Source organism: Pseudorasbora parva, chromosome 7, assembly GCF_024679245.1.
Source record: "Pseudorasbora parva isolate DD20220531a chromosome 7, ASM2467924v1, whole genome shotgun sequence".
NCBI classification, from domain to species: Eukaryota; Metazoa; Chordata; class Actinopteri; order Cypriniformes; family Gobionidae; genus Pseudorasbora; species Pseudorasbora parva.
The window spans coordinates 50,588,941-50,603,449 of record NC_090178.1 but is presented as its reverse complement, the minus strand read 5'-3'; the positions used below and the strand labels follow the sequence as shown (position 1 = coordinate 50,603,449).

The 14,509-nt window shown below is 42.9% G+C and overlaps 1 protein-coding gene across 2 annotated transcripts in view; it reads left to right on the top strand.

Annotated features, from left to right (window-relative positions):
• Positions 1-14,509, top strand: part of LOC137083453 (zinc finger protein 236-like) — a 77,262-nt gene that overhangs the window by 38,600 nt on the left and 24,153 nt on the right. For both annotated transcript variants that reach the window (XM_067449404.1, XM_067449405.1), the window contains exons 8-12: positions 1,872-2,033; positions 6,662-6,857; positions 7,476-7,748; positions 9,127-9,330; positions 11,978-12,110. In XM_067449404.1, coding sequence (XP_067305505.1) covers positions 1,872-2,033; positions 6,662-6,857; positions 7,476-7,748; positions 9,127-9,330; positions 11,978-12,110 — 968 coding nt within the window. The remainder of the gene's footprint in view (positions 1-1,871; positions 2,034-6,661; positions 6,858-7,475; positions 7,749-9,126; positions 9,331-11,977; positions 12,111-14,509) is intronic.

The following is a 14,509-nucleotide window of genomic DNA, read 5'->3' as shown; positions in this document are numbered from 1 at the left end:
TTAAGCTGATGCCACCGGGGTGGCGGTGCCACCGGCTTGGGCCCGCCATCGCTGCTCGCAGCTTTAATGTTATTTTTTACCTCATATCAGACGAATCTCATCAAGTTTTCCCATCGGCTATTACTTCCATTTGCTGAGGTCAAATAGCGTCGCGATCATAGAAATATACTGTATATAGATTCCTCATTAGTGCCTGCGTGGATTGGTCGGATGAGGCATCTACATAATATATATCTATGATCGCACCATGGCAGCTATATACATCCTAAGGGTAGTTGCCGCCGCACTGGCCGCAAACTTTCTTACAGGACCTCCAGTACCGAGCCAACGGGGCAGTTAACTGGGTTCACTGCCCGAGCTGAACACCATGTCCCAAAAACTCCCCACTTTGAGGAATAGAGCTTAGTAGAGGGAGCTCTAGCACTATCAATGGTCTCCTGAATGTCAGCAGGAAAACCATCGCTCATAGTTGGTGGCCCTTGATTGGCCAGACCCACAGCTTCCAAATTTCCAGACGAGGATGCCAGATCCTGCCCTGAAGTTGGGACAACAGGTCTTCCCCAATCGGATTCTCCCAGGGAGGAGAGTCCAGAAGAGGAATCAGCTCTGAAAACCATATGTGGGACGGAATGGTGCCACCAGCAGGAGAGAGACTCCGCTTTGTCGCAACCTGTGCAGAACCGCCGGGATCAACTTGATGGGCGGAAATGCATAAAGTTTCAGCCTTGGCCAAGGATGAGCAAAAAGCTTCTCAAAAAGCGTGAGCCTCGTACGTAGGGTTTTGAGAAGGACATTCTAACAAAATCTACATTTAAAAGTGCCCTGAACCGCCTCGCACGTGTGAGCACAATCCATTCACGTAACCCACTTACCTTCACGGCGGGGGGCAGCGACGAAACTCCATCGTACTTCACAAGAAGGAGAACAAAGTTCCACCTATCCGTAATCGCTGAAGTGACAAAGGTTCAGAGTGCCAATAATATCCAGGATAGTTTTGGGTCAGAAAAATCGCACGCGAAGGCAGAGAAATCTGGAGATGAGATGGCGTGCGCTGGTATGGGCTCAAGGTGTTGAGCAGAGGGGCATGATTCTATAAGGGCTTCAGACAATCGGCACACCCAGAGGGCGTTCCCCTAATGCGTCTCTACGCAGCGTTGAGTGAATGAAAGAGAACACATAATAATGGGCTCTTTAACTCTTTCCCTGCCAGCGTTTTTGGCAATTTTCACAAAAATGTAATAGCCCGTAGAATATTTTGTTTAATGAATATCTGAGCATGCAATATATCAAAATAAAGAGCTGACCCTCTTCTTTTAAACACACACACTTTTTATTATAGCTTCATGCATTCCTTTTTTATCAACACTTCAATATGAATAAGTTTCATAAAAAAGCAACATTTTGAACAAAAAGCTGAGAAATCAGGTGTGTGTGAAAGACTCCAGATCAGATTCAGAGATGATCAAACACAGATGAGGAGATCGAGTCCATCTACACCTCTAACGCTTCAGTCCTGGAGCTCCTCACTAACATTAGATTGATTAGATTGATATTATGATTAATGATAATGATCATGTTATTTTACATATGCCTATGATTACACACGATCGCTTGTTTTATTGTGTCGTACTCACGTGTGTTCTGATCAGGAGATTATGTGCTCGTTCAGAAGATGCGTAATAAGCTCCCCCTAGCGTCTGACAGGAAAATACCACGGAAAATTCAGTTTTTGGCGGGGAAAGAGTTAATAGAATATTTTATTTTCACCTTACTTGAAATTGTTAACCTATGATTATTATACTATCCTATTCTAACCCAGGGTTACTGAAAAGCCTTTTGTTCTCAGCTCACCTGTTACGTGTGTTTTTCAGAAGGGAAGTGCGAGGGTTAATCCGGGCTCGGAGGGGCCGGAGGGTGTTACAGATGTCATCCAACAGCTGCTTGAGCTGTCAGATCATGTGACCGCAGACAGCGCTCAGGCTCCTCCCCCTGGGCAGGCCATAGGGACGGCCATCAACCAGGATATCCTGCAGGTACACAAAAGAGAGAGAGTAAAGGTGCGTCTCAATCAGCTCGTGTTCATGAGCTCGGACGCTGGTAAGGACGCTGGCTCACTACACCTCAGGATGACTGGCTTCCTCCTATAGTGTCTCTATTTACAGGTGCTGGTCATATAATTAGAAGATCATCAAAAAGCTTATTTATTTCACTAATTCCATTCAAAAAGTTAAACTTGTATATTATGTTTACTCATTACACACAGAATGATATATTTGAAATGTTTATTTCTTTTAATTTTGATAATTATAACAACTAAGGACTTCCTTAGATTATGACAACTAAGGAAAATCCCAAATTCAGTATCTCAGAAAATGTGAATATTGTGTAAAGGATCAATATTGAAGACACCTGGTGCCACACTCAAATCAGCTCATTAACTCAAAACACCTGCAAAAGCCTTTAATGGTCTCTCAGTCTAGTTCTGTCGGCTACACAATCATGAGGAAGACCGCTGACTTGACAGTTGTCCAAAAGACGACCATTGACACCTTGCACAAGGAGGGAAAGACACGAAAGGTCATTGCAAAAGAGGCTGGCTGTTCACAGAGCTCTGTGTCCAAGCAGATTAATAGAGAGGCGAAGGGAAGGAAAAGTTGTGCTAGAAAAAAGTGCACAAGCAATAGGGATAACCGCACCCTGGAGAGGATTGTGAAGCAATTCAAAAATGTGGGGGAGATTCACAAAGAGTGGACTGCAGCTGGAGTCAGTGCTTTAAGAACCACTGCGCACAGATGTAGGCAAGACGTGGGTTTCAGCTTCACATTCCTTGAGTCAAGCCACTCTTGAACAACAGACAGCGTCAAAAGCGTCTCACCTGAGCTAAAGACAAAAAGGGCTGCTGAGTGGGCCAAAGTTATGTTCTCTGATTTCCTTTGGAAATCAGGGTCCCAGAGTCTAAAGGAAGCAGGGATGCAAACAGCGCGCTTTTTTAGAATTACGAGACATCCGCCTCCGTCTGGCAGACAATTGCTCAGATTCGGCCTGTCGTGACAATTAAATAATCAGAAATATATATTAGTATTATTTCCATCATTAAATTAAAGTTGACGGAAACTCGTCTTCCCTCTGCTGCAGCTGTCCATCATCATCTCCGTTCAGCATTCAAACTGCACATCGCGTTCGGTTATGACAGTCAGCAGGTAAAACTCTCCAAGATCATAGATTCCCATTTGTGACGGCCACCACCACAACACAAAAGAGGGACAACACAAAAAGCTTGCAATAAGGGTTTTATTTTCAAACATGTAATCTTAACACAAAGTGGGGGACTCCGAAGGCACAGAATCAGAACCATAACCGGGGAGAAACGGAGCGCAACCAGCCCGCCGTACCAGTCTCCTAGACGTAGAAGACGTCCATATATTCCATATATATGCAGGCTCATCCGATACACAGGTGCCAGGAATCTGTACGTAACAAGACAGAAATAACATTTCCACCCACTAGAGGCCAGAAAAAGCATTAGGACAGAAATAACCAGTTCAACTACATGCACATGTAATACCATTATAATACTTTACCTGTAAATAAAGAGCTGTGTATTTGAGTTTATAGCTGTTTCCGAATGATGTTGTACTCGCCAGCGGGTGACAACACAAGGACTCGTTAGCATCGCACGCACAATAACTAAGTTACCTCTCTATTATTTGACCATACATGTGTTTGCATCCCTGAGGAAAAGAGGAGAGGCACACAATCCACGTAGCTTGAGGTCCAGTGTAAAGTTTCCTCAGTCAGTGTTGGTTTGGGGTAACCTGGATGCCAGCCGAACTTAGCCCCAACCCACAACATTTTAGGTCGGGCGGTTCGGTCTGGCCTCGAACCATAGAGGAATAATTACCTCAGAACAGAAACTGTTCGGACCAATGAGATCATCAGGGCGGGCTTTAGCCGATGACGGACAGATGATCAACAGTAGCGTAATCATCTCGTCATCAAAGGGGCTTGGATTATATTACTCGAATCCTAAACGGAGAGCGTGTTTGTATCTGCATCACCATCACAATTTCTCTCAGAAATGATGATCATGTTGGGTAAGTACTCTGTGTATCAATAAATTCTTTTATTTTTTTACAACACCGGCAAAGATCGTTTATTCCAGCGCGCGTCAGACAGGGTTGCCAAGTTTTTACAACAAAACCCGCCAACTACTAGCCCTAAACATTAGCTTCTCAGGGGGTTCTCCGGGGAAAAAAGGTGTTTGGGGGTAAAATGTGTGTTATTTTGGTAAGGTTACCTCTAAAATTCGCACACATGGGTCTATATATCACATATATAGAAAACAACCCCCGGGAAAAAATGCGGACTTTGCAACACAGTGAGGTTGAGCTCTGTTGACATTTGACAATGTGTCGCTCCGCTGCTCTGATTGGTTGTCGGTCTGTCCAATCGAGGTCTTTCCTGGTTGGGTTGAAACACGCCCCATAATCACAGCCCAATGGAGCATCAGACTCATATTCTGACTAGAATTGAGTATGACCACGTCAGGCTAGGTTTAGGGTGCCATGGCATCTGCTGGTGTTGGTCCGCTGTGTTTTCTGAGGTCAAAGGTCAGCCATATACCAGGAAGTTTTAGAGCACTTCATGCTTCCTGCTGCTGGCCAACTTTATGGAGATGCAGATTTCATTTTCCAGCAGGACTGCACACAGTGCCAAAGCAGCCAGTACCTGGACCATGGTGTCACTGTTCTTAACTGGCCAGCAAACTCGCCTGACCTTAAGCCCATAGATAATCTCTGGAGTATTGGGACGAGTGTGATATGCCAGAGCCAACAATGCAGTAGAGCTGAAGGCCACAATCAGAGCTACCTGAGCTCATAACACCTGAGCCGAGCCACAGACTGACCGACTCCATGCCACGCCACATCGCTGCAGTAGTTCAGGATAAAGGAGACACAACTGAGTACTGAGTGCTGTGCATGCTCATACTTCTCATGCTCATTCTTTCCAGTTGGCCAAGATTTCTAAAGATCCTTTCTTTGTATTGCTCTTAAGTAATATTCTGAGATACTGAATTTGGGATTTTCCTTAGTTGTCAGTTATAATCATCAAAATTAAAAGAAATAAACATTTGAAATATATCATGAAATACATCAGTCTGTGTGTAATGAATCGATATAATGTACAACTTTCACTTTTTGAATAGAATTAGTGAAATAAATGATTTTTTTGATAGTCTTCTAATTATATGACCAGCATCTGTATTTATGAACCAGAGCAGAACTGACATCTTTCTGACATTATTTTTTGTAATGCGATTATGATAAATTTCATGACATGATGCGTGGTGAGTTGCACAATTTGGGAAGGCAGCATAGTGGTCAGTGCTCTGACGAGTGACCTGAGCCGATTGAGACGCACCCTAAAAGAAGCGCTCAAGAGCCATTTGAGCGGCTGTAGATGAAAGACTCTGGCCTGATAATCGATGCTGTCTACACACTGTGCAGTGAGTCTTTAATGTACATTGGTTAACACACAGTTATGATAAAAGCATTGGGGAGAGTACACTGAAACCTTTTATGCAACAGAAGTCTAAATTAAATGCTGTAATCAACACTTTTTCACTGTTGGTAGTAAACGTTTTCAAAAGAGTTCCAATGATTCATATGCAGAAATGTCCCCCAATCCCAGTCCTAAAGGGTTAGTTCAGCCAGAAATGAAATGTCTGTCATTAACTCGTCTCCCTAATGTCGCTCCACACCCGTAAGACCTCCGTTCATCTTCACACACAGTTTAAGATATTTTATATTTAGTCCGAGAGCGTATGCAAGTGTATGCACACTTATTAACCCACTGATGTCTCATATGGACTACTGTGATGATGTTTTTATTCCCTTTCTGGACATGGACAGTATAGTGTGCATACACTTACATACGCTCTCGGACTAAATATAAAATATCTTAAACTGTGTGTGAAGATGAACGGAGGTCTTACGGGTGTGGAGCGACATTAGGGAGTTTAGGGATTAGGAGTTAAAGGGGCACTTCAGCGCTGGGAATATGAATCTGTATTTAAACTGGGTTATTAATGTAGTAGAAATGTGAAATTATTTTTGAATTTGGTGCTTTCTAGACTGATGAAAGACTACAATTCCCAGAATGCTTTGCTGCCCTGTGAGGCCACTCCCACAGCCACCGCTACTGAATCACTGATCACTTTCCCTCCGCGTTCATCTTCATAAAATCCGTTCAGTTAGAGAACAGACACTACAATTAAAAACTCAACGTGTGTGTTCAATATACTGTGATTGCGCCGCTGAGGGAGTGTCAGCACAAACGCAGCAGGAGGCAGATTACACTGACAGTCATGGACGAGCTCGTGATGAGAGTTGAGGTGAACGCGCTCGCGGCGGTCATTCACAGCGCATGGTCAGTCTGGCGCGCTTTCAGTTTGAAAAACCGAAAGTCATTTGAATATACTCCAGGGTTTCTACTGATACAAAGCCATATGCTAATCGCTGAAGTAACCCTTTAATGACATTTCATTTTTGGGTGAACTAACCCTCTAAGGAAGACATGGGGCTGAAATCACTCGTTCCTCAGGACGTAATATAAAGAAATGTAGAGGTGCAGCTGATGAGCCCTTGTGATGTTTTCCCAGCAAGCTTTGGAGAACAGCGGCCTGACTGAGATCCCAGTTCAGCCGGATGCTCCGGCCGGATCAGAGAAGCTTCAGACGGACGTGGTCGGACAGAATTCAGCCGGAGATGGACCGACACCCTCCAAAATACTCATGACTGACACCGTCGTCAAGAAGGAGAAGAGAAGCATCATCAAAAAGCCTCCGCAGATGCTAGGTATGCTTTACAGGCCTGGGGTCTATTCTTCACACCGCTCTTAATACCGATCCCACATCTTCCAATCAGGATAGCTGATCTCTGGCTAATTTTGTTCTTGAAACTAGTTTGCGGATTTGATTATAATATCTGGATTAAGTTATCTGAGATTACTGTGTTCACTAAAGAGGGCAGACGCATCGACTCTCGAAATCACGATCAGCAGCGATTGGCTGGAGCTAGACAACGTAATGACATCATATAATTACTATAAAAAACGACACGAATTTCTGGACCTCTATAAGGAAACAGCCAAACAACCAAACACACATAAAAGTTATAATAGATTAAAAAAACAATTTTTTTAATTAAAACATGATTTCCAATTATTAATATTCATGATTTTATGTACACCCTTTACATTTTTATTTCAGTGTTTTAATTAGCAATTCATTAAGTCAATTTGAAGCAGATTTGTGACAGCTTTAAAGTTTCTTAAAGCGATAGTTCACCCAAAAATGAAAGGTGTGTGTGTGTGTGTGTGTGTGTGTTTGTGTGTGTTTGTGTGTGTGTGTGTGTGTGTGTGTGTGTGTGTGTGTGTGTGTGTGTGTGTGTGTGTGTGTGTGTGCGCGCGCTCAGGCACCATCCGGCAGGAGAACGGCGTGAGGTGGCATGGCTGTCCGTACTGCTCCAAAGAGTTCAAGAAGCCGAGCGATCTGGTGCGGCACATCCGCATTCACACTCATGAGAAGCCTTATAAGTGCAAGCAGTGCTTCCGAGCCTTCGCGGTCAAGAGCACGCTGACCGCACACATGAAGATCCACAGTGGCGTTAAAGCCTTCGAGTGTCCGCACTGCATGAAGTGCTTCTCCACATCAGGCAGCATGAAGGTCCATCAGCGCCTGCACACTGGTGAGGAAACACACGCACTCCCTCCGACACACACACACACACTACTGACTGACACACACACACTCCCTCTGACACACACACACACACTAGTGAGTAACACACACACTACTGACTGACACACACACACTCCCTCTGACACACACACCCACACTAGTGAGTAACACACACACTACTGACTGACACACACTACTGACTGACACACACACATACACTCCCTCTGACACAGACACACACTACTGACTGACACCCACACACACGATCCCTCTGACACACACACACAAACACACACACACACTACTGACTGACAAACACACTCACACTACTGACTGACTTACACACACACACACACACACACACACACACTACTGACTGACACACACACACACACTCTACTGACTGACACACACATAAACACACACACACACACACACACTTCCTCTGACACACACACACACACACACACACACACAATATTAACTGATACACACACTCCCTCTGACACACACACACACACACACACTGTCCATTCCTCATTATAATAATTATTGGGCAGCATAACGGTGTGGGGGCTGGTTGAGTTACGCGTGTGTTGAAACTGCCGGTTATGGTAAGGGGTGGGGCATTTCCCAAACACCAATCACAACACTCTGCTCCAGCTGACCAATCAGAGCACAGTGTGCTTTTCAGAAGGAGGGGCTTCAGGAACTAAACAGAGTTACTGACAGACTGGGAAGAGAGGAGCCGCAACAATGGAGAATATGAGGAAATAATCAACATTCAAGCGGGAAAACCTGCTCTAGTAGATCCAGAGACAACAGCAAGACATAATATGGGCTCTTTACACTGCAAAAATGCTCTTCTTATTTAGTATTCTTTCCAGTCCAAATATCTAAATATTCTTAAATCAAGATGCATTTACTAGATATAAAATCAAATAGAATCAAGATGAAATGAGTTTTTGCTTAAAACAGGCAAAATGATCTGCCAATGGGGTGAGAAAAATAATCTTATTTCTGTTTGGGACGGAAACAAGAAACAAGATTTCAATCAGAAATAAGATTATTTTTCTCACCCCATTGGCAGATCATTTTGCCTGTTTTAAGCAAAAACTCTCTTCATTTAGATTTAATTTTCAACAAGAAAAGAAAAAATATCTCATGTCGTTTTACTGATCTAGTAAATGCATCTTGATTTAAGAATTGTTAGATATTGGAAACAAGACAAAATGACTGAGGAAGAAGAGTATTGTTTGCAGTGTAATGAGGGAAAATTGGCTTAACAAAGCAAAGCTTACACTTCTTCAACAGCTGCCAGATCAGAATATGAAATCGGGTGAAGGAATAAATCTGCACATTGTGTCTCATCTGCCTTTCCTCAGGTGTCCGGCCGTTCCCCTGTCCTCACTGCGAGAAGTTCTTCAGAACATCAGGCCACAGGAAAACTCACATCACGTCTCACTTCAAGAGCATCCACCTTAAGAAGCACAAGTACCCTCGCAAACCTCACAAAACACGTGTGTCCCGCAGCAATCTGCCCCTGCCTGATATACCGCTCCAAGAGCCCATCCTCATCACAGACATGGGTAAATAACCCGAGAGTCCAGAATTATCCCTGGAGTCAGTCTAAATCAGGCTCAGAAATACACTGATCTGTGCCAAGTGAATATGTTCAGTCATCCTTGACACTGATATAAACGATTTATTTCTACTTTGACCATGATAAACACTTCTGTTCTACATTGCAAAAAATGCTCTTCTTACTCAGTTATTTTGTTTTGTTTCTAGTCTAAATAGCTAACAATTCTTAAATCAAGATGCATTTACTATATAAGTAAAACGACATAGATATTTTCCTTGTTTTCCTACCAGTAATACTGGCCTTGAAAGAATCGGTAATGATATCAGTAATACTGGCCTTGAAAGTATCGGTAATGATATCAGTAATACTGGCCTTGAAAGTATCGGTAATGATATCAGTAATACCGGCCTTGAAAGTATCGGTAATGATATCGGTAATACTGGCCTTGAAAGTATCGGTAATGATATCGGTAATACTGGCCTTGAAAGTATCGGTTATGATATCGGCAATACTGGCCAGTATCGGTAATGATATCAGTAATACTGGCCTTGAAAGTATCGGTAATGATATCAGTAATACCGGCCTTGAAAGTATCGGTAATGATATCGGTAATACTGGCCTTGAAAGTATCGGTAATGATATCCGTAATACTGGCCAGTATCGGTAATGATATCAGTAAGACTGGCCTTGAAAGTATCGGTAATGATATCGGTAATACTGGCCAGTATCAGTAATGATATCAGTAATACTGGCCTTGAAAGTATCGGTAATGATATCGGTAATACTGGCCTTGAAAGTATCGGTAATGATATCAGTAATACTGGCCTTGAAATTATCGGTAATGATATCAGTAATACTGGCCTTGAAAGTATCGGTAATGATATCCGTAATACTGGCCAGTATCGGTAATGATATAAGTAAGACTGGCCTTGACAGTATCGGTAATGATATCAGTAATACTGGCCTTGACATTATCGGTAATGATATCAGTAATACTGGCCTTGACATTATCGGTAATGATATCAGTAATACTGGTCTTGAAAGTATCGGTAATGATATCGGTAATACTGGCCAGTATCGGTAATGATATCGGTAATACTGGCCAGTATCGGTAATGATATCAGTAATACTGGCCTTGAAATTATCGGTAATGATATCAGTAATACTGGTCTTGAAAGTATCGGTAATGATATCGGTAATACTGGCCAGTATCGGTAATGATATCAGTAATACTGGCCTTGACAGTATCGGTAATGATATCAGTAATACTGGCCTTGAAATTATCGGTAATGATATCAGTAATACTGGTCTTGAAAGTATCGGTAATGATATCGTAAATACTGGCCAGTATCGGTAATGATATCGGTAATACTGGCCAGTATCGGTAATGATATCAGTAATACTGGCCAGTATCGGTAATGATATCGGTAATACTGGCCAGTATCGGTAATGATATCAGTAATACTGGCCTTGAAAGTATCAGTAATGATATCAGTAATACTGGCCAGTATCGGTAATGATATCAGTAATACTGGCCTTGAAATTATCGGTAATGATATCAGTAATACTGGCCTTGAAAGTATCGTTAATGATATCAGTAATACTGGCCAGTATCGGTAATGATATCAATAATACTGGCCAGTATCAGTAATGATATCAGTAATACTGGCCTTGAAAGTATCGGTTATGATATCGGTAATACTGGCCAGTATCGGTAATGATATCAGTAATACTGGCCTTGAAAGTATCGGTTATGATATCGGCAATACTGGCCAGTATCGGTAATGATATCGGTAATACTGGCCAGTATCGGTAATGATATCAGTAATACTGGCCTTGACAGTATCGGTAATGATATCAGTAATACTGGCCTTGAAATTATCGGTAATGATATCAGTAATACTGGTCTTGAAAGTATCAGTTATGATATCGGTAATACTGGCCAGTATCGGTAATGATATCGGTAATACTGGCCAGTATCGGTAATGATATCAGTAATACTGGCCAGTATCGGTAATGATATCGGTAATACTGGCCAGTATCGGTAATGATATCAGTAATACTGACCTTGAAAGTATCGGTAATGATATCAGTAATACTGGCCAGTATCGGTAATGATATCAGTAATACTAGTCTTGAAATTATCGGTAATGATATCAGTAATACTGGCCTTGAAAGTATCGGTAATGATATCAGTAATACTGGCCAGTATCAGTAATGATATCAGTAATACTGGCCTTGAAAGTATCGGTTATGATATCGGTAATACTGGCCAGTATCGGTTATGATATCAGTAATACTGGCCTTGACAGTATCGGTATCGTATTGAAAACAAAATACATGGTATCGCCCACCTCTAGTTTTGATCAGGAGATTCAGTTCTTATTCAGAAGATGCGTAATAAGCGCCCCCTGGCGTCTAACAGTGGAAAATTCAGTTTTTGGCTGGGAAGCGTTTTCTCATAAATAGCAGAAATATATGGCGGGGAAAGAGTTAAAGACAGTCTGAGCCGTCCTGTGGAGGTTAGGGCACTGAAGTGTCATTGATCTGATTTATTATTATTATTATTATTATTATTATTATTATTATTATTATTATTATTATTATTATTATTATTATCATTATTATGTGTTGTTGTCCGTGTCCCGCAGGACTCCTGCAGAACCAGAGCTCACGGGCCGCCCTGCAGCAGTATCTGGACATCGTGGAGAATGATAGACCCTACAAGTGCGGATTCTGCAGCAAAGCCTACAAGAAGTCCAGTCACCTCAAGCAGCACATCAGGTCCACGTTATGCACTGTTAAGAACATGCGGATTATCTAAAACAATGACAGGTCTATAACGACTGTGGAGTTCTGTGGAGGACAAAAAACTCTGAAACATTTTTTTACCATGTTTTTGAAAAAACTCAGCAGTTATACCGATTCAGATATTTCAAGATTAACTTAAATTTGAAGATTTTTTTATGTTAAAATACATTTCCTAGCCTAGTTCATTATTCATTTACTTCTAATAGAGACAGAGAGATAATAGAGACAAAACAACCAACGCTCTCCATTGACTTTGTATTGTGTCTCCTTGTTATTTTTGACTTTTAACAAAAAACAGAGCAATGTCTAAAAGCTTTTATGTGTATAGCAAACAAGCTATAAAACCTTAAACTAAGTGTTTATAACAGGGGTCTCAAACTCAATTTACATGGGGCCGCTGGAGGTAGACTCTGGGTCAGGCTGGGCCACATCAAGTATTCAAAAAAAAAAAAAGAACAAAAAAAACTGATCCAATCTTCTCTATCTTAATTATTAACAGTTCTTCAACATTAATTTTGCTTCTGAACATGAACTGTTCCTCTGAATTTGAGCATTCCTTTCTAAACATGAATGGTTCATATAGACATATATGATTCATATAGTCATATTGCCAATATATTTTTGAGATTTTTGGATTTGGTTATCCTTTGTCCTTCGCACATATCTATTACCAACAGGTATGCGATGGTAATTGTGTAGGCCACTAATAAATATAGCCAATAGAAATTAAATCATTATGTAAAACTGAAATAATAAAAAAAACATTTTATTTACAACTATAGACTAATTCAAAGTAAGGCCGTAACCAGATCAAACAGAACAGTGAAGGAAATTCTAGGCCTAATTGTAATACTGTATCAGGCTGAGAGTTTGGGGAGTGGCTACTGTAGCAGACTGAGAGTTTGGGGAGTGGCTACTGTAGCAGACTGAGAGTTTGGGGCGTGGCTACTGTATCAGGCTGAGAGTTTGGGGAGTGGCTACTGTAGCAGACTGAGAGTTTGGGGAGTGGCTACTGTAGCAGACTGAGAGTTTGGGGCGTGGCTACTGTATCAGGCTGAGAGTTTGGGGAGTGGCTACTGTAGCAGACTGAGAGTTTGGGGTGTGGCTACTTTATCAGGCTGAGAGTTTGGGGAGTGGTTACTGTAGCAGGCTGAGAGTTTGGGGTGTGGCTACTGTATCAGGCTGAGAGTTTGGGGAGTGGTTACTGTAGCAGGCTGAGAGTTTGGGGCGTGGCTACTGTATCAGGCTGAGAGTTTGGGGAGTGGCTACTGTAGCAGGCTGAGAGATTGGGGACTGGCTACTGTAGCAGACTGAGAGTTTGGGGAGTGGCTACTGTAGCAGACTGAGAGTTTGGGGTGTGGCTACTGTATCAGGCTGAGAGTTTGGGGAGTGGTTACTGTAGCAGGCTGAGAGTTTGGGGCGTGGCTACTGTATCAGGCTGAGAGTTTGGGGAGTGGCTACTGTAGCAGGCTGAGAGATTGGGGACTGGCTACTGTAGCAGACTGAGAGTTTGGGGAGTGGCTACTGTAGCAGACTGAGAGTTTGGGGAGTGGCTACTGTAGCAGACTGAGAGTTTGGGGAGTGGCTACTGTAGCAGACTGAGAGTTTGGGGAGTGGCTACTGTAGCAGACTGAGAGTTTGGGGCGTGGCTACTGTAGCAGACTGAGAGTTTGGGGAGTGGCTACTGTAGCAGACTGAGAGTTTGGGGAGTGGCTACTGTATCAGACTGAGAGTTTGGGGTGTGGCTACTGTATCAGGCTGAGAGTTTGGGGAGTGGTTACTGTAGCAGGCTGAGAGTTTGGGGTGTGGCTACTGTATCAGGCTGAGAGTTTGGGGAGTGGTTACTGTAGCAGGCTGAGAGTTTGGGGCGTGGCTACTGTATCAGGCTGAGAGTTTGGGGAGTGGCTACTGTAGCAGGCTGAGAGATTGGGGACTGGCTACTGTATCAGGCTGAGAGTTTGGGGAGTGGCTACTGTAGCAGACTGAGAGTTTGGGGTGTGGCTACTGTATCAGGCTGAGAGTTTGGGGAGTGGTTACTGTAGCAGGCTGAGAGTTTGGGGCGTGGCTACTGTATCAGGCTGAGAGTTTGGGGAGTGGCTACTGTAGCAGGCTGAGAGATTGGGGACTGGCTACTGTAGCAGACTGAGAGTTTGGGGAGTGGCTACTGTAGCAGACTGAGAGTTTGGGGAGTGGCTACTGTAGCAGACAGAGTTTGGGGAGTGGCTACTGTAGCAGACTGAGAGTTTGGGGAGTGGCTACTGTAGCAGACTGAGAGTTTGGGGCGTGGCTACTGTAGCAGACTGAGAGTTTGGGGAGTGGCTACTGTAGCAGACTGAGAGTTTGGGGAGTGGCTACTGTAGCAGACTGAGAGT